Source organism: Mastacembelus armatus, chromosome 16, assembly GCF_900324485.2.
Source record: "Mastacembelus armatus chromosome 16, fMasArm1.2, whole genome shotgun sequence".
Classification (NCBI taxonomy): Eukaryota; Metazoa; Chordata; class Actinopteri; order Synbranchiformes; family Mastacembelidae; genus Mastacembelus; species Mastacembelus armatus.
Window position 1 is genome coordinate 25,559,146 of NC_046648.1, and position 19,776 is coordinate 25,578,921.

The following is a 19,776-nucleotide window of genomic DNA, read 5'->3' on the forward strand; positions in this document are numbered from 1 at the left end:
TATTTATTAGTATTTATTAGGCTGCCTGTCCTCATGTTTCTTCTTCTAATGAATTGTTCTTACACGGTCGATCACTCCAGCATTAATTTGATTTGCTAATGAGTAGGATTAATCAATTAGTCCTGAACTGCTGCTAGAATCCAGATTACAAACCTGGTGCAGAGATCAAATAACATTAATACTCTTTTTTTCTAATTAAACAGCATATGAAGCTAAATGTTACATGCACTTTGACAACACGGTCTACTGCCCTGACACTTTATACTGGATATACTCTATTCAAGCAATTTGATATTGATCATAAATCAAATTCATAAATTATGTTTTTTTTTTTGGCCTTATAAATTATGTCTACAATTCAGGTTTGACATTTATTAAATTATCATGTTTGTGAATCTGTAGGTTTGAATGTTTTTCATTCAGATTTCTGAGTCCCTGTGTTAAATCACAGACTTGGCCTTTTTGTTAGAATAAGCTCTAAGGATGCTCCTTCCTGCTTCACGGCCAACTCTCACCTTCAAAAATGACTAAAATACAACTACAACAAAACTATCAGGACATTTTGTCAAAGTGAGCCAGGTATGAACACAGAAAACTACTGGATTAATCAGCAATGGTGCTTCTATTGTTTTGTACAGCCAGTACTGTATTTTATCATTGTACTGTATTTCCATCATGACCTGTGTTTGTTTATGGCTCAGCTGATGAAACATAGAAGGGACCAAAGCTTATGTGCAATCTGTCTTGTGTTGCTGCTTTTATATCATTTAGAAATAAATGATAGCAATAAATTGTTGATGGTGTTCCTGGGTGTGACTGAGGTTTTTTTGTTTGTTGTTTTTTTTGTAAGACTATTAATTAATGTGAACTTTGGGCTTAGTTTATCATCATGAAACATGAGAAATCATATACATATTTTGAATATTTATTACAAAATTCATTCAGAAATATTCAATAACAGTCGAGGGGCTTCCAGAAAGATGTTATCTCCTCCCCGTCCAAAATACATTGAGGGCTCTTTAAACTGAGTTTATTTTCTCCAATATCAAACATACAGTACCAGTTAAAAGATTCAACACACTTTCTTATTCAATTCAATGGTAGTGTGTCCAAACCTTTGACTGGTAGTGTGCGTCAGAGAAAGTGCACCCGCTGGCTGTGTTTAAACAAAAAATCATTTTAATAGTTTGAAGTTCTGAGTCTGAGAAATACAGTCCTCTCATAGATTGGTTCTTGAAATGCACAACAATCAAATTACTGTTCTCTGTGGTTTCTGCATAGTCAGATTCTTGTGTCGTTTTTCTGTTTGAGTGACTGAAAAAGTCAGATGTGGCTCTGGAACATGGTTTGATCATTTCTGGTATTTTATTCTTCATAATAATGATCAGGATCCAAAGCACCACCAGCCTGGTGGCAAAGTGAAGCCTCACATTAAAAACATCAGTTTATCATACATGTATTTAAGATTCTTTACAAAATATTTACATTGCATTATTTACGTTTGACTTCTATGGAACCAGAGAGAATGGAAACTAAACTGAAGGAAGGAATCAATGTTTAATCAAGTTACTACAGATCAGACTGAAATGTTTTGGTAGAAACTGTTTGGATTTAAATTAAGTATAAAACTTGTTATAAATGTTTTTTCTGACTCTGCTGGAAAAGTTTTTGCTGGTTTCACTGCTGTGTGTTTGTTACCAAACCAGCTGAGTGGCGGAGTGCCCCTCGGTACTGTACTTGGTCCACTGACACTTTCAGCAACAGTTAAAGAACCTGTTTCAGCTTTTCGACAAACTATTGTCATAGATGCAACAATTGGAATGTCACCCGAACCAGGAAGGTGTTTCAGGTTGAACCTGGTCTAAGAGCCTCAAAAATCTCCTTGTCGCTCATGTTCACATTCAGATTTTAGTACTGACAGGACCTTTCACCAGACCCTGCTCTTTGCTCATCACCGGTGCATAAATGCTGCAGTCCCGCGCCTCGCAAAATCCTGGTACACCTGCAATACCAACCATACCGGGCAGACCCACTGTTCCAGGGAAGCCACGGGGACCTTGGGGACCCTCCATACCGTTTTTGGGTTCTGCTGGGTGACCAGGCAGACCTGGGGAGGGGAAGATATAAAACGTACACACCTGTTGAGTTTCTGGTAGAAAGTCTGGTCCCTTAAACACAAGAAAAAACTGTGTTTGTAGAGTAACAAAATTAAGAGCCCCACAAAAGCAAACACTATCAGTAAGCACTATATTTATTATTTGTTCATAAATATATATATATAAAAAAAATCTAAATCCCTTCTAACAGTCAAGGCCCCCAGGCCTGTCACCAGTATATAATGGGATTAAATGCCAAACAGAAGCAACTGTTCTCAGGATATGAGACTGCGGCGTACCTCTGATGCCTTGTGGTCCGTCAGGTCCCAGCAGGCCCTTACCTGGATCACCTGCTACACCTTTGGGTCCCTTTGGACCTAGTAAGAAAAACACAAACAGTGTCTGAGAAAAGCTGTGACTCACAGAGTAAAAATAAAACTCCCTGAATGACTGTTTATATGGTTATGATGTTTTCATTATCATATTACGTTCCCTCAACTCAGTGCTTCATAGTCCTCAATGATTCACTGGCTCCTGTCCGCCACCATCTTTGCCCTCAACTGACCAGCTGTTGGTGCAGCAGTCCGTCACTGGTCATCATGGAGATTGAACAGTCCAGTATGAAAAGACGACCTTACCTCTATCACCCTGTGCTCCCTTCTGACCCTCCAGTCCTTTGTCACCTTGAACCCCTCTGGCTCCTTTGGCTCCAGCTTTTCCTGCTTTCCCCTGACAGATGGAGCAGAAACCAGATTTCAGGTCTAACAGAGTCTAACAGCACGTAATCAACTCATCAAACTGGGCAAACGAAGAGAAGAACAGGACGTTGATTATTTTTCAGGAAGCAGAAATTGTTTAGAAACAGACATTTTGCTCATTTTAATATTGTTTCTCCTTTGCTGCCTGCTGTGATGCAGGAGTAGGACTCACAAGTTTGCCTGGTGGTCCTGGTGGCCCTTGGGGTCCCGGGGGCCCGATCAGTGTTCGGTTGTTGATGGGGCAGCCCTGTGAGCACTTGGCCCGAATGGAGGCAGCGTACTGGGAGATCTGGGCCGTGACCACTCCTCTGCAGAGCTGCAGCACCTGCTCATCGGTCAGACCAGGACCCTGTAGGACAGAAACCAGACAGGTGATCGTCCCTCCATCACTGGACATTTGACGTTACATCACTGAGCATGTGCTGCTTAGGTCTGAGAGACCCTGAGCCACATCAGAGCTGAACACACTGGTGGATGAAGGTGTTTCCACTCTACCCAGGAACAAACATTTCATTTGAAAGACGTGAGCGTGTGACGGACAAACAGTAGAGAAGGAAACGAGATCAGGACAGTCAAAAACTAAAGGGAGCCTGAACAGCTGGGATTTCTTTAAGAGGCTGTTAACACATTTAGTTATTTCCATCACTGATCAATCCGACCGTGATTTTGGCTTCACTTCAACAATAACACATCAGAAAACCGGCCACCACAATATCGCGCAGCACGAGCAGCGTCAGGAAATCTTTTGTTCTTTCAGCCTGAAAACCCCAAATATTCCACTAACGTCACTGAGAGACCAAGAAAAACACAAGGCTTGGTTTTTCTGCTAAATCGAAACGTTGGCAGATTATTTCAGTTTTCATCACCTCTCTGATTAATTGGCTAATCATATTTTCTAATTAAGTTTAGATTCAGCTGAACTCACAGAGGGACCCTGGACTCCTTTGGGTCCCAATCGGCCTTTAACACCTGGGTCACCGATCAGACCGCGGTCTCCTCTGCTCCCTGGGATACCGGGTGGTCCAACAGGACCGGGTACACCGTCGCGACCAGCTGCACCTTTGGGTCCACGCTGCAGAAGAAGAGTGATATAAACATGTGACGACGTTCAGAGCGGACACAGTGTCTGTCACTGTTCATGGTCAGTAACTGCCCTGGGCCCGTGGGCCGGTTCATCTTTATCGGCCTGTGCTCTGACGAGATGCTGAATTCTGTTGTACTGGGATCTACATGTCAAAGGAGAGTTTCTTAATATCTCATAGGAGAAGATTAACTGTATCCTGAGGGGAAACTCAGGCAGGCTTGTAGTTAATGAGTAAGTGTTGTAATATTTGAATTATTGATTCTTTCTATTATCATACATCTTGTTTCAGAAACTGTGACACTGAGTAATAATCACCTGTCCTTTGTCTCCACCGTCACCGACACTTCCCTGAAAGGTGAGAAGGAGAAACAAACTAGTGAGTAAATTCCAGGACTGTTGTAAAAAGGAAACAAGTTTGATCTGTAAACAGGTAAAATTACCTTCTGTCCTTTTCCGCCTTTAGCACCTTTCCGGCCTGCTGCACCCTGCAGGAAAAACCCAACGATGCAATGAAAGAGGAAGCTGTCATCAGCTGACTGATGACTCCACATTAAAATACTAAAGTGCTGTGAAACCGGAAAGACCGGTACTGCAGCAGGGAAACTCCTGGGTTTTATAGCACAACAGCAACCAAATTTTTCTGTTTTACTTCAGCAAAGATCCACTTTCTGTTCTTTTCATCTTGTTCCATTTTTCTAAATTGGAAGGTCTGCAGTGAGACATTCAAAGACACAACGTGTTGTCTTTTCCTTCGTCCTCCCAAACATCCCTGTTCTGGTTTCATTAACGGACTCACCTTCTCACCATCAGGTCCTGTTTCCCCTTTGGCCCCCTGAGGACAAAGGAAACACACACCCCAATAACACATCCATGTTTTAAAGTTCTCCAGGAGCAGAAATGTGACAAAGGTTTTGCACTTCAACACCAGGACACTTCACCAAGCGTCTAAATGAACAAATCGATCACTTGAGCTCAGACCAGCACCATCGAGCAGACTCAGTTTAAGGCCGATCGTAGTCAGGCTTGTATTTAACACACATGGTTCCATGAGCAGGTGAAGATGTGATGCGGCCTGTGGCTCGGGATGAACAGACCGTGCGTGGCCCTGACTATGGCGTACGAAACTGATGTTTGTGAGCAGATGTGACTAGAACCAGGAGGAGATATTGAGAACTGATCTGCAGTTTAAACTGGATTGTTTTGTCATGTTGTGCTGTGTATACACACTGTTGGGCCCTGCAGGCCTTTTGGTCCTGGTTTCCCTGGCACTCCAGCGTCTCCTCGCTCTCCTTCAGATCCCTGTTGGCCAAACAGAAAAATAATGAGCCAGGGACCCTTGATAAGAAATTATGTGTGTCTGTTTGTTTTTTACTGAGGATGTTGGTGACTCTTATCTCTTGCTTATTGTTCATTTCCGTATCTGTTGGCCATGAGTGCTGGGGGAAACCTCTAATGAATGAATGAAACAGGAAAGACCAGATTCTTAGCAAAACCAGAGAAAAGTGAAGAGGAAGAACTTTTTATTTCAGTCCCTTAAAAAAGTCACGAATACTAAATGAATAAACATGCTGACCCTGAAGACTCTGGAAAACTAGACCTGGCTTCGTGTACAAATACGGAGACTCCAGAACCTGCTTTTCTCTGGACCATTGCAGTCCGAACTATACTGGGCTCGCTTCACTGCTCCCCAGTAAACTACAACCCTGCTTCTACCTGAACCAGAACCAAACAAGGAATTAAAGAATCGAGTAAAAATGCTGAAAAATTCTCCTCATATTTTCACATAAACCTGAAGATGTCATGTCGACTCTGGGTAGTTTCATCAACTAAACAATCGATTAACAGAGAAACCAGTTACCAAGAATGAAAATATATGAACTGGCTGCTCTGTATATGAACTGGTTTAACTTCTAGTTGAATCTTCTGCACATGTTCCAGATGTGACAGCTGAATTAAATATTTCTGCTTTTGTGAAATCAGTGCCAACTGATTTTTTGTTTATTGGTTCCCTTTTCATGTTCCTCCCATTAATGTCACTCTAACCACACTGATCTATAAAACCCGACATGGGGAAATTCTCAAGATATGTGGTCTCAGTTTCATGATGGTCACAAATAAAAAATAGATTGTACATCAGGCCTTTTTCTATTGCTTTGTAAATATCTTGTCTGTGTCACAGCATCTGGTCTGTGGTCAGACTGGATATTTTCAGCCTGGTCGACTCCAAGTGATGGTTCAAAAACCTGAACTAAGACCTGAACTGGCAACAGAAGGATTTACTATTTCTGAATCTGAACAATTAGTTTGAACGTTTTTTTTATTTCCATAAAATAAGGTTTGGACATCAGATGCTTCGTGCCTTTACCATGACTCCCCTAATAGTTAGCCTGGTACTTTCCACTGCAGGTTGTGGCTCAGGAGGTAGAGCAGGTCGACCATGAACCAGAGGCTTGGTGGTTTGATCCCTGGCTTCACTGGTCCACAGCTCTAAGACACTGAACCTCAAGTTGCCCAGGTGGCTGTTCCATCAGTGTATCAGCGAATGGACAAATGGTGTAAAAGTGCTGACCTCACTGACCTCAGAGCTTAAATAGGTCTTTGGGGCAGGGCTCTCTGAGTTTGGGTTCTCCCACAGGAAACTCCTGGTTCTCTTCACAGGAAAGCAGTGAAACTGCTCCCTTTCTGCTGCATGGCTAGTTTCACTTCCCTCTGAAAAGGCTAAATCCTAAAGTAAGGACTTCCCAAAATCTGCTCCAAGAAGCAGAAAAGAGAAGCAGCAGAGGTCAAGGTATCCTGGCATTTAGCTCCGAGTCAGGCTCCGGGTCAGCAGATGGTTGTAACTGAGATGAAGCAGAACAGCTTCGTTAACGCCCCAGACAACACAGCTGTATAGGTGTGTTCCTGAAACAGGGTCCCCTTTGGGGAACAGGGTCAGTCTTTTCCAACATTTTCAGCGTGTTCAAAGCCACGTCCGTCACTCAGCTGTGGTTCAGGCATGTGTCAACAATTTGATCGACAGCTCAAGGTATTTTGAGTTTTGTCGGACTGAATGAAGCTGAATGACGGCGTCACACATCACACACACAAAAAGAAGGTGGACGCTCGTGCAGTCATGAGACACAGGACTAACATGAGCAGGACGCCCCGATATTAAACCTGTTACCACTGGCCAACACCTTCAGCATCTTTCTTCCTCTTGGATGTTTTCTGGGCTCAAACCTGTGACTTGTGTTGCTGTACTGATCACTCACCACTGCGCCCACTCTGCCCTGAGGTCCTCTCACACCACGATCCCCTTTGCTGCCCTGCAAATGAAAAACAATCAGAACCTATAGGGAACAAATGGCGTGAGCACATTTCTCTCACACACACACTCACACTCACACACAGTGGACCAATGGCTGATACATATGTCCGATGGCGTCAGTGTGTGTGTCGTCTGTCTCTGTTGTTTTTACCACTTGCCATGCAAAGTGTTTAGTCAGTGTTGGCTTACGACCACCAGACTTTTCCGGATATACTCCTTGGCCTTCAGATCAGCATGAGTTTGTGCACTTTGATGTTCTTTTATTTTGACAGGTTTGTTTTACTATTTTGCTTTAATTAGCATTATGTTGCTTTATTGTACAGCACTTTGGCTCAACCTGGTTGTTTTAACGGTGCTATATAAATAAAGTTATGGTTGCATTGCCTGCTCAGGCAGGGAGGAGGCGTCATATTTGTTACCTTGGCACCAAACGGTCCAGGCTCTCCCATCAGGCCCGGGACTCCTATCGGGCCCTGATGAAGACAAAGCAGCGATAACGAGACGTTTGGAGGTTCAGGGTAAATACAGTTTGTGGCTCTAAACCTAAACAACTCACATCTTCACCGGGGTCACCGTCACTGCCTGGCAGGCCATCGGGGCCTTTGTTGCCCTGAGGGACAGAAAAAAAACAGAATGACCAGAGAAAACACACCAGTACCAGTAAGAGACACCAGCTTCAATCAGGACCAACTGTCCAATAGTTCTCAGTCTTTTGGTCTTGGCTGCATCATCTGAAATATCTACATGTTTCGTTTTATTTGGTGGGAATGGAAATCCAAATGTTTTTCACCTGGTGTGGTGGAAAAGGAGCCAGTCAGCCCCAGGCCTGACAGAAACAAATAGAAAAGAGGATCGTAGGTGTTTTTTAGGATTTCTGTGCCCAGATGGTCCATGTCCTGCACGATGTGAAGCTGAAGCAGGTGATGGGTCTACTGTGGTGACAGCACTCTAGGCACTTCTAGTTTTGATTAGTTTTATTTCATTATAGCTGTGGTCCAGCAAAACTGTCCCAGCACAGTTTATTCTTAGATGACTCACTTCTGTTTTTGTGTTTCGACTGATACAGATGTCCAACGTGAAGACAGCATGAAACATTCAGAATAATGAAAGACAAGTGTGAACACGGAGTAAAACTGATTTCCCCACAGCTCTAATAGAGTACTTGGGGAAATTCCAGAAAGTAATCTAGTCCCATAGTAGTCTATGGGAGGCTGCTCAGATGAATCTGAATTTCTCTTTCTGTTTACACTCCACAGTCTAAACGAGCCTGAGACTCTGCAAAGAAAAGAACATCTGTGCTATTTTTCTTACTTGAACTGAAACTCTGAAGAAATTCAAAATGCACATGGTCCAGAAATGAGCAAAATTTCTGCTGTGGGAAAAGTTCATGTTCTACAGGGTCTGTACCTGCTGCCGGAGATAAAACAGAGAAACTAATTTTCTTTGACCTGTTGTATCAGAAAAACAGACGTGCTGAGTCCAGTGATCTTAGTGTTTATCAGTTAATTAGTTGGTGAACTCTGTGTCTGATGTTATTGTCCAGCTGGAGCTGGACTTTATATGCAGTTAGTGTAGTCCAGAGGTTCTCAACCTGCGGAAGTTTGATATTGACAATTGGAAATTTTGATGTGATTGTGGCGTCTGAGAAAGGTCAGGAAGTGAGTGGACGCTGAATGTTGACATGTAGTTCGGTCTTTGCTGTGTGAGACCACAGACACACGCCCTTCAGTATTTCCTCTCTGGAATGAATGCCATACCGAGTGGTCATCAGGATGTGAAAGAGACTAACACGCTTACGCTCAACCTCAGAACAGGAACGCCAACACTGCAGGGCTTTGTACCTTTGGTCCGTTGGGCCCGAAGCCTCCAGCCTGTCCAGGAAAACCCTGCAGGGGAAAACAGGAGATAATCTGCTCAGATCATCACATGATGAGACGCACATGGTGTCAGAGACAATGCAGAAAAATCAACTGATCGATTGAAAACAGCAAATCCATGTTAAACTGCTGCTCATCCTTGTTTTAGGATTTTCTCACTGTGGAACTTTAGCATCACCCAAGGATAAGAGGTCAGAGTCACCTGATGGCATGAACTTTGACCTCTGTTGTAATGGGAACACAACACAGGAGAAAGTAATATTTTTTATGTGTGCCAACAGTTTGACCTAAGCTGAGAGTAAAAGCTTCACTTTTAGTTGAGACACAATCAAACGCAACGAGCTGATCCTGGAGCTGTGGATTTAAATACATATTGTTTTCTAATGAATTATTACCACACACACATTTACTAAACACGTGGCAGACAGAAATCTGTGAGTAGACGTAATCAAAACAGTGAAATGACAAAATGAATCTTAAAATTAATTAATTTTAATTTAAATTCATTCAAACCCGAAATTAATCAGCTACTTTGACGGGGACAGTTGGAAAACAAGCAGAACAGTGGAGAGTGTGTGTCTGTCTCTGTGTGTTAGCCCTGTGATTGGCTGCTGATCTGTCCACCCACTGCATGCTGGGATGGTAAATGATGGCTGTATGGTTGTAATTTTTCTACATGGTAACTTGAAACTCAGGTTGACATTATGTCAGTGAGCAGAGAGGATGATGACAGTGAGTGAGGATCTTTCTTACGGTGTAGCCTCTCTCCCCGACGTCACCTGGAAACCCGGGTGCACCTGTCTGACCCTGTGAGGCGAGAAGGGCAGTTAGAGTCCGCTCTGACCTCCCTCGACCTCCCCTGGGCAGCAGAGGGAAGTGCAGAAACAGTAAGGGCAGTACGGGCACATTTTACCCAAATCCAGAGGAACAGGGTGATGATGACCAAGGTACGTGATGAAAATATAGTCAGGAATTTAAATTACAGTCACACCTTCATCAGAGGAAAACGCTTCAGATCCTCTTTGCCAGAGCTTTAAATACGTTTTATCGCCATACCTTCTGTCCGGCTGCTCCCTGAGGACCCTCTTTGCCTTGGTCACCACGAGACCCCTGCACAGAAAACAGTGTCAGAAATGAGCCCTTCACTTTAAATGTCGTGTTTAGGTAAAAATAAATGGCTTGATGGATTTAGTTTCTCATTCAAACTCCAAAAACTCTTTGGTTTATTTTGTTGTTGTTTTTAAAAGTGTGACGGCACATGTTTCATTTTCTTCTTCACCTTGATTCCTTTACCTCCCTTCGATCCTGAAGGCCCCGCGTCACCACGAGAACCCTGAAATAATACAAATAAATTAAATATAATAAAGTTTGTGTGTGTCAGTACAATGAACATAAGCTCTAATATTAAAGCTGCATGACAAGACAATGCAAAGATACTGAAGCACAAAAACAGGTAACAGTGTTGCATGTTCGTGCACAGTCAAAGTGCACGTTTATAAACAGTGAAACTGGAACTGAAAATGCAAAAGTGAAATAAATGCAGCCCCTTCATTGCGTCACTTGGCGGCGGAGACGTGAAGCTCTGGGTGGTTCCCACCCACAGGAAAGAACAACACCTAGTGTGACAGGTGGTTTCTCTGACAGTTACTGCTTCTATATTTGCGAAACAGCAATAAAGTCAGTGATTCACATGTAAAACACAGACACACAACAGTCCTTCCGTGTGTTTTCATTGCTGTATCATATTGATTATTTAATGGGTTTTAATTAAACCAGTAAAAATATCCATTTTGAATGAGCCATTTTCACGAAATGAGTTTCCAAATTATTTTTATTCAAACTAATAATTTATGTCTCGTGTTTTACAGATTTCATTTGCTCTTTAAAAAACGTGTAAAGGATTTAGTGCTAATGTTAATTTCAGCCGCAGCCACGTGCTCTCAGTAATGTTTCTGTCAGTGAGGCTGAGTTCAGAGGTCAAAGTAAAATCCAATGAGGGACGACCTTCAGCAGAGACGTTGTCTGCCTTCACTTCATCAACGGACGACGTGTCACTAATGTCACTTTGTGCTAATTTGAGCAATAAATAAAGTCTAAAGCAGCCGTGTCCTTACGGTCTGACCAGGAGCTCCCACTCCTCCGCGAGGTCCCTCCAACCCGACGTCCCCCTGTCGCCAGATCAAACAGACAGATTCTCATTGTAAAGGTCAGTTAATCAGCAGGTGAAAAAGGAAATGAAGAAGGATTCAGTTCACAAACTTCACTTTGTGATATTTATGGCATGTTCATAAACCAGAGGCAGGTGAAATACAAACAGCTCAGTCAATCGTTACCAAGAGAACAAAATCAAATGAAATAGGATCATTACATTTTCACATTTTGGGACAAAACTATTTTAATCCTAAACTCTGGACAAAATAAACTGACACTGGGTTTTTACTGAGTTGGCACCAGTAGGTGTGTGTTTACCTTCAGGCCCAGCTCTCCATGCTCGCCTGGGTCTCCTGGAAGTCCAGGTTCTCCCTGTTGATCACAACACAGATTTAATTAGTTCATTGATTAGTTCAGTTTGAAATGTTTATTTTCTTGTCATCAAGGATTTTTAATGTATTCTGAAGAATCCAGAAATAATGAGGATACACATCGTACATTATTTTATTTTATTCACAAACAAAACTTTTCAAACACTTTTTTATTTTAGAAACTAAAATCAAACAAGAAGAACCGCAGACACACTTTTCTATAATTTTAACAGTTGAGATGTTTTATTTTCTAAACTGGATCAGAACTCACCATGGCTCCAGAAAAACCAGAAGCTCCTTCGTCTCCTTCAGCCCCAACATCACCCTGCAAGACGAGAGGTCAAAGGTCAAAACTAAAAGTGCCACAAAACAAAGATAAACGAGCGTTTAAGTGTCTGATCAGAGCTGGCATCTACCGGAGACTTGGAAGATCCAAATCTGATATTCAGAACAAGCCGAGGACTGAATGTGTATTTGGAATCAGCTCTATTTAACAAATGACTCATTACACATGAAACAGATTTTAAATGTGAGTCAAAAAGGACTGGGAGCCTGAGGGTCCTGGACTCTCCTGGACAGAGATCTCAAATGTTGGTCCTGGGATCTGATAGAGCCACTGTCCCACAGGCACCAAGGGTTCTGAGTCATTATTGTTATTTTATCATTTATTTTCATTTATCCACTTGTTTTCACTTTTACTTCTTTTTTTGGCTTTGATGTTAATCCATCCAATTAATCCAGAATGCCGCAGCCAGAGTCCTGACAGGAACTCGTACCACAGGCCTTTAAGACTGCAGTAATCAAACCTTTACTCAAAAAGCCTAGTCTTGATCCAGGTGTCTTGGCTAATTATAGACCAATATCCAACCTGCCATTTATTTCTAAAATCCTAGAAAAAGCTGTTGCTAAGCAGCTATCAGACCACTTACACAGGAATGAACTATTTGAAGATTTCCAATCAGGATTTAGAGCACATCATAGTACAGAAACAGCACTGTTGAAAGTTACCAACGATCTTCTCTTAGCCTCAGATAATGGACTTGTTTCTATACTTGTCCTCCTAGACCTTAGTGCAGCATTCGACACCATTGACCACAACATCTTATTACAGAGACTGGAGCATGTGATTGGTATCAGAGGAACAGCGTTAAAGTGGTTCCAATCCTATTTATCGGACAGATTCCAGTTTGTTCATGTCCATGATGAACCTTCCAAACGAACAAAAGTTAGTTATGGAGTTCCACAAGGTTCTGTGCTAGGACCGATTCTGTTCACCCTGTACATGCTTCCTTTAGGATATATCATTAGGAAGCACTCTATTAATTACCACTGCTATGCGGATGACACTCAGTTATATCAATCTATTAAACCTGTTAACACAAACCAGTTAACCAGACTTCAAGCCTGTCTAACTGACATAAAGGCTTGGATGACCAGTAACTTTTTACTTTTAAACTCGGAGAAAACAGAAGTCATTATATTTGGGCCTAAAAATCTCAGAAATAACTTTTCTAAAATTATAGCTACTCTAGATGGCATAGCCCTGGCCTCCAGCACTACTGTAAAAAACCTTGGAGTTATTTTGACAAGGACATGTCCTTTAACTCACACATAAAACAAATTTCTAGAACTGCATTCTTTCACCTGCGCAACATTTCCAAAATTAGGAACATCCTGTCTCAAAATGATGCAGAAAAACTAGTCCATGCGTTTGTTTCCTCAAGGCTAGATTACTGTAACTCATTACTATCTGGATGTCCTAATATCTTAATAAAAAGCCTCCAATTAATCCAGAATGCCGCAGCCAGAGTCCTGACAGGAACTAGCAAGAGAGATCATATTTCTCCTATATTGGCTTCTCTTCATTGGCTCCCTGTAAAATATAGAATAGAATTTAAAATCCTTCTTCTCACATACAAATCCCTTCATAATCAAGCTCCTTCATACCTTAAAGACCTCATAGTACCATATTATCCCAATAGACCACTTCGCTCTCAGAGTGCAGGCCTACTTGTGGTTCCCAGAGTTCTCAAAAGCAGAATGGGAGGCAGAGCCTTTAGCTATCAAGCTCCTCTCCTGTGGAACCAGCTCTCAGCCTGGGTTCAGGAGGCAGACACTCTCTGTACTTTTAAGGCTAGACTTAAAACCTTCCTCTTTGACAAAGCATATAGTTAGGGCTGGCTTCAGGCAACCCTGAACCATCCCTTAGTTAGTTATGCTGCTATAGGCCTAGACTGCCCGAGGACCATTGGTGCACTGAGCTCCCCTACCCTACCCGCCCCCCCCTCCCCCTTCTCTCCGACCTCATGTATATTCCACCATTGAATGTTACTAACCTTGTGCTCTCTCCCTCCCTCTCTCTCTCTCTCTCTCTCTGTACCTTCTGCAGGTGTCCCTGGTCCTGGAGCTGTATATTGCTGATGTGCAGTTACTGGCCCCACCAACTTGCAGTGTCTATTTGTTGTTTATTGTTGCTGTTCTTTTCTCTCTGCTCTATCCACTCACCCCAACCGGTCGAGGCAGATGGCCGCCCAAACTGAGCCCGGTTCTGCTGGAGGTTTTTTTCTTCCGTTAAAGGGAGTTTTTTCCTCTCCACTGTCGCCAAGTGCTTGCTCATAAGGGAATTGTTGGGTTTTTAGTTTTAGTTTTTGTAAAGTGCCTTGAGATGATTTGTATTGTGATTTGGCGCTATACAAATAAAATTGAATTGAATTGATGTTTATTTTAATTTCCAGTGTCATTTTCACTTTTACTTTCAGTCTGAATTTACTATAACAGCCTTGCACAGTGTTAGGCTTTTACTCACCACTGGTCCAGCTTCTCCTCTTCTTCCCTGGACCCCTTTGGTTCCCTTATAGCCCTACAGAACAGCACACACATCAACCCACAAGCTCACTGAGCTCTGCAGCAGCTGCACAACAATGAGCTATAAAGTTTCAGCCTCTCACTTCTCGGCCTTGAGGTCCCGGCTCCCCGGTTTTACCCTGCACACCTCTGGATCCCTGTCAGGAGAGGAAAAACCAGAATAAATCAGATGATGAACCATCAATAAGACAACAGGTGCATGCACTCACTGAACAAGAAGATAAAACTGTAAAAACAGTAAAAACAACAGAAGATAAAAAGACATCATGCATCACAAATCAACAGATTAAACTGCCTGTTCCAAAGTTCCTAAAACCTTCTGACATGGGATTACTTTAGTGCTCACTATACAGGTTTTTAGATGTTTTCTCCAGAAGACACAAGCTCTTCAGTGCCATTAAGAATAAACCAACCCTGGGTATACAGCTGTTCCCCAGCTGTTCACAATGATTTCTGCTGGTGACTCACTCTAATAACAGGGACGTTAAAAAACTGGCACATACACTTTTAGTTGAGCAGGTGACACTAAAACACCTTCTCTTGTTTATTTCCTGAATTAAATCAGTTGCTATGGAGTAAAACTAGTTTTCATTTCCAATCGAGTCGGTACCTTTGGTCCAGCAAAACCGGCAAATCCAGGCTCTCCGGGTTCACAGTCACACTCTGTCGGGCCCTCCACCCCAAGTGCTACGTCACCTCCCGACTCCTCAGAGGAGTCTGTGTCGGGTCCTGCAGGAAAGAACTCATACGGGACCTGGAACACAAAGGTCCTACATCAGGGGCTGGTCTGCTGAGGCCGCAGTTGTTCTTAAGAACAACATGTGACGTCTACAGGGTTGAACACTTGTGCTTCTCTGGTTCAACTGGAATTGACTTTACTCAGAAAGCTCTTTGGAACTACTCTCCAAAAGTGGTTTATAAAAACAAAGCTCGGCTCACTTTGGATTCCTTTACATTTTATTCCATGTTGACTTTAAGGCGAGCAGTGTGTGGCTGCCCGGGTCTTCTTTCCTTTTTTAAGGCAGTTTGTGTAAAGAGCTAAAAAAAATTAAAAAACTACAACAGAATTTTCACTTTGTCAAGTTTTGTGAGAAACAAGCTGAAAACTTTATGTGCAGGATCTGAAATGTCAACTTTTTGACTCGTGGTGGTTGTAACATGGAAACTGATCCGAATAATCTGAAAGAATCAGAGACAACACAAACTACACAACTGCACTTCTCATCATTTTGAAGTGAAGCTGAACTGCGGCTCAGGGTTTCAACCTGCATGGTCTCAGTGTCCTCCTTGGCGTAGTGGGACTCGGTGGTGGACGTGGTGTAAGGGAAGGAGTCCTCGGTGATCATGGTGACGTGGGTGGGGGTGGGACCGTAGGGGTCGTAGTCCCCATCATCAGGGCGCCGGTCCTCGTCGTAGCTGTGATGTGGCTCAGGTGGATACTCTGACAGCACGGAGGAAATGCAGATGTTTAGTCCTCGATCTCTAGTTTGTGTTGTACAATTAAAGTTTCCCAGTGTGATTCTTACACAGGTCAGACAAAGCAACAGGTAAGACACAGTTCCAGGCACAATTTTAAATCTTAAAAAGCAGGAAAACAAACAAAACAGTGAAATGTGGGCTTTCAGTTGGGCTTTGAAGGTGGGGAAGGAGCCTATGGAGCGGATGTTAGGTGGGGAGCAGAGTGGCTGGCGTGCAGGTGGAGAGGTCAGGAGATTGGCTGGACCGTAGTGAGGGGGAGGGAGCATGTGACTGGATGAGGTCTGAGAGATAGGGGGGTGCAAGGTTATGGAGGGCTTTGGAAGTGAGTAGTAATATTTTATAGTGGACTGGGGTGATGTGAACAGAAAAGGGGATTCCTGAGAGGATGCGGGCAGATGAAATCTGGACCAGTTGAAGTTCATGGAGGGATTTGTGAGGTAAACCCTATAGAAGTGAATTACAGTAAGAGGGAACAGTGACGGACTCTGGTCTCACCTGGTTGAGGGGCGGCTGAGTTGTCATAGTGGTCGACTACGGAGCCTTCATAGGTGTGTTCCTCACCTGGAAAACAGGCAGAGAGAGAAACCTGAGTCTGTGGGACCACCAGCACAGCAGGGACTTGTTGGTCTGGGGGTTGATTCCTGCTTTGGTTGAGAGGTTCTGGGTTCAAACCCCAGGTAAGCCCTCACTTCAGTACAGAACCATCACTGAAACTGAAGCACTGAGGGAAAAGCAGCATCAGTCTGTAAAATGCTGCCTGACAAACAATATTTCATCGGTGCCTTGTACTCAGCCAGATAAGGAACAGGTCTGAACACGAGATGTCAAATTACGATGAAGAAAATGCTGAAGCTCTTTACTTTGGATCAAATACAAAAGTACGTTTGCTGTGCCCTGATTAAGGTTTGTCATATTTCTAGACCAAATGAATTTAGTTCTAAACTGCCCTCTGTGATCTTCCTATAAATGAACTTCTCTAGAGAAAAATGTAGATAATGTAGAATAATGTATAGAATTAACATCCATTTTAAATTTGCTGGGAAAAAAAACTTTAGTGATTCTAAACAGAAACAGACTCTGACCTGAGTGTTGTCCAGAAAATTCCTCCTGACAACGACAAAAGACGACACACAGCACGAAGACGAGAGCCAGCACAGACGTCTGCAGGGAAAACAAACAGCAAATTTCACTATTAGTAATATTATTAAAACTATTATTATTATTATTATTATTATTATTATAGTTAAAACCAGCATCAGGAGCAGGTCCCAGAGAAACAGCCAGTATCTTGATGAAGATGATGGTGTCACTGAATAAAAGCACAAATTCAGAAACACAACAGGATCCAGTTCTGTTCAAACTGTTGGAGGAAGACACTGACAGAAAAGCTTCTTTTAACATGTCCCAGCACTGACTTTGATTAATTACTTATTGAATATTGCCCATAAATGTCACCCAGTCATTCATGGACACGTACTGCGATAGTGGCCTGTGATGTTTTCAGCAGACTGATGGATCCATCATGTTCCTGCTGACCGAGTTTCAGACTCAGACCAGAACATAACAACAGTTTCAGGTGTGTAACAGCAAAACACTTGAGCGACGCCTGCCCACTGTCACACAGGTACGTATGATTCTGTGGGGTCATCAATACATCAGGTCTCCGGTGTGATTTCACTTTGGGGTCAGAGGTCCAAATCCTGAATGAGCAGAAACATCACCCATAAACTAAAATACTGAGATCAAGGAAGGATGAACCGTTAATAATAATTAATATAAAGTCAGAACGACTCATTTCACCAGACGCTTTGAATTGACACTTGACGAGTGATCAATACTCTTTATGATAAGACAAACTTTACTCATCCCGAAGGGAAAATGTGGCTCTGCTGGTGTTTGGTGAGAATCAAACAGCCTGAGAGGTTTCTTTGTCCGGGCTCTTCTCAGACCCATCTGACATTCCTGAAACGTCACTGTGAGCCTGAACAGCAGCCGAGGAAAAACCTGGACGTTTACAATGAGCTAAGGGCCGACCAGGATCAAACTGACCACAGCCACGTCTTCCTGGTGTGACCCCTGAACTTAGCGTTAGGGTTGGGAACACCTGAGAAACAGCGTGAAGGATGAAATATATAAAAAAACTTAAATTGGCTCTTTACATGTCAAAGCCACAAACGGTCCCTGCCGTCTTCATTTTCTTTTCTTGATTGAAATAAGAAACATAATGAGCATTTGTGTTATTTCTCCAGGAGAGTCCATAAAAAACAGAAAACCTGTACAATACTTGACCTGTATCCTGCAGTGACCTGAGATTAGCTGCTGGATGAAAACTCCAATAATCCACTAAGTTTATAGAGCAACTGACCTACAGGAGCTCAGGGACACTGAGGTGAGACGCGTCCTTCACGCTTCGCTTGGCTCCACATTTAACTGGTTTTCACTGATTGTTACTGAACAAAGCTGCACCACTTTACCTTAGAAGATAAAACTATTTTAACATTGAGTTTCACCAGTATTACACCTAATCAGCCTCAGCTTCCCGATGCTCCGGACATTTAAGGGAAAACAAGTCTTTTTTCTTCAAAGTGAATAAAAACATAAATAAAAACATTTTGTGCCAATGAAACGCAGCACTGATCAATATCTCATGCCCTCTGGATATTTCCAGACTGAATAACACAACTGTCTATATTTCACACATGCTGTATTTTACCCTTTCTATGAAAAGAGTCTGGTTTATTGATTAAATCAAGTATGACTTACTGGACAGTACAGTTAACTCTATTAATAAGCATTACATGTATATTTAGACCAAAAAAAAAAAAGCTAATACTTTAATATGAATTGCTGCTTCCATGATGAATCCGGCCTATTCCAGCTAAACACTGCAGAACTAAAACCACCCGTCCACCGGCTGTGAAATCTAACAGCCAAACCTTAAGTCTCACATTGATTTTAACTGTAATCAGGAAATTTAACTCGGCCCACAACTAAGATTTGTTTCCTCAAAAGATCAAAAAACTAAAAGCAGTGAATGCAAACCTGCAGGGCCCCCAGACAAACCCAGGCCATCCCCACTCACCTTGTCACTGGAGGCCCCCATGGTGCTGCAGACCGAGAGCCCTCAGACCAGAATATACACAGGAATCTTCCAGGACGCAAACTAGGACAAAAACAACCTGGATGAACTTTCCCTGAGCAGTTCTCCTCACAGCATTATCTCTCCGATGGTTCCCCTGAGCTGACTGTCTCAGGTTCCCGGGCACCGACAGGAGCTCCTCTCTCTGCTTCTCAACAGGGTGAGAAATACCTGAGCCACAGTCCAGCATCACAAGAGAAGGACTAAGACAGAGAAGGAGAGTTGTGTGTATTGTATGACCCACCAACAAAACCCTTGTGTAACAATATGGATCCAAACCTCCAAAATCAAGATGAACATTCCTGGTTAGTAACAGGATTTCTCCAAATAAGAGCAGCACTTCCTGAAAAATTATTTTGTCAGTTCTTCTAAACAATTTGCACCAAAAGCTTTTTTTCCAGGTATTTCCCTGTAAACAGCTGCAAATGTGTGACACATATACCTCAATCACTCAGCACAGTCATTGATCCTCGAGCTTTTCAGTTTTCTGAAGGTGTGAGCTGTTTTTATAAAACCATGAGCTGCACATTTCAAATGACAAGGTTTTCCTCTCAAAATAATCTAGACACATGAAAATACTGCAGGAACCCTGTGAAGACACATAGCACCGCAAGACCTGCAACAGAGTGTCCTTTGACCCCATGGTGAC

The 19,776-nt window shown here is 42.7% G+C and overlaps 1 protein-coding gene across 1 annotated transcript; it reads right to left on the reverse strand.

Annotated features, from left to right (window-relative positions):
* Positions 1 to 911: 911 nt before the first annotated feature.
* LOC113136165 (collagen alpha-1(I) chain) lies at positions 912 to 19,741 on the reverse strand. The gene is made up of 26 exons (XM_026316704.1): positions 19,071 to 19,741; positions 17,071 to 17,149; positions 16,484 to 16,549; positions 15,775 to 15,950; positions 15,120 to 15,263; positions 14,593 to 14,646; positions 14,451 to 14,504; positions 11,916 to 11,969; positions 11,592 to 11,645; positions 11,237 to 11,290; positions 10,402 to 10,455; positions 10,179 to 10,232; positions 9,876 to 9,929; positions 9,087 to 9,131; positions 7,802 to 7,855; positions 7,665 to 7,718; positions 7,190 to 7,243; positions 5,166 to 5,237; positions 4,735 to 4,770; positions 4,379 to 4,423; positions 4,254 to 4,286; positions 3,780 to 3,926; positions 3,027 to 3,203; positions 2,735 to 2,825; positions 2,396 to 2,473; positions 912 to 2,107 (listed from the first exon to the last, which is right to left on the reverse strand). The coding sequence occupies exons 1-26, from the start codon at positions 19,089 to 19,091 to the stop codon at positions 1,902 to 1,904; spliced, it is 2,010 nt and encodes a 669-aa protein (XP_026172489.1). The 5' UTR covers positions 19,092 to 19,741; the 3' UTR covers positions 912 to 1,901.
* Between the last annotated feature and the right edge of the window lie 35 nt (positions 19,742 to 19,776).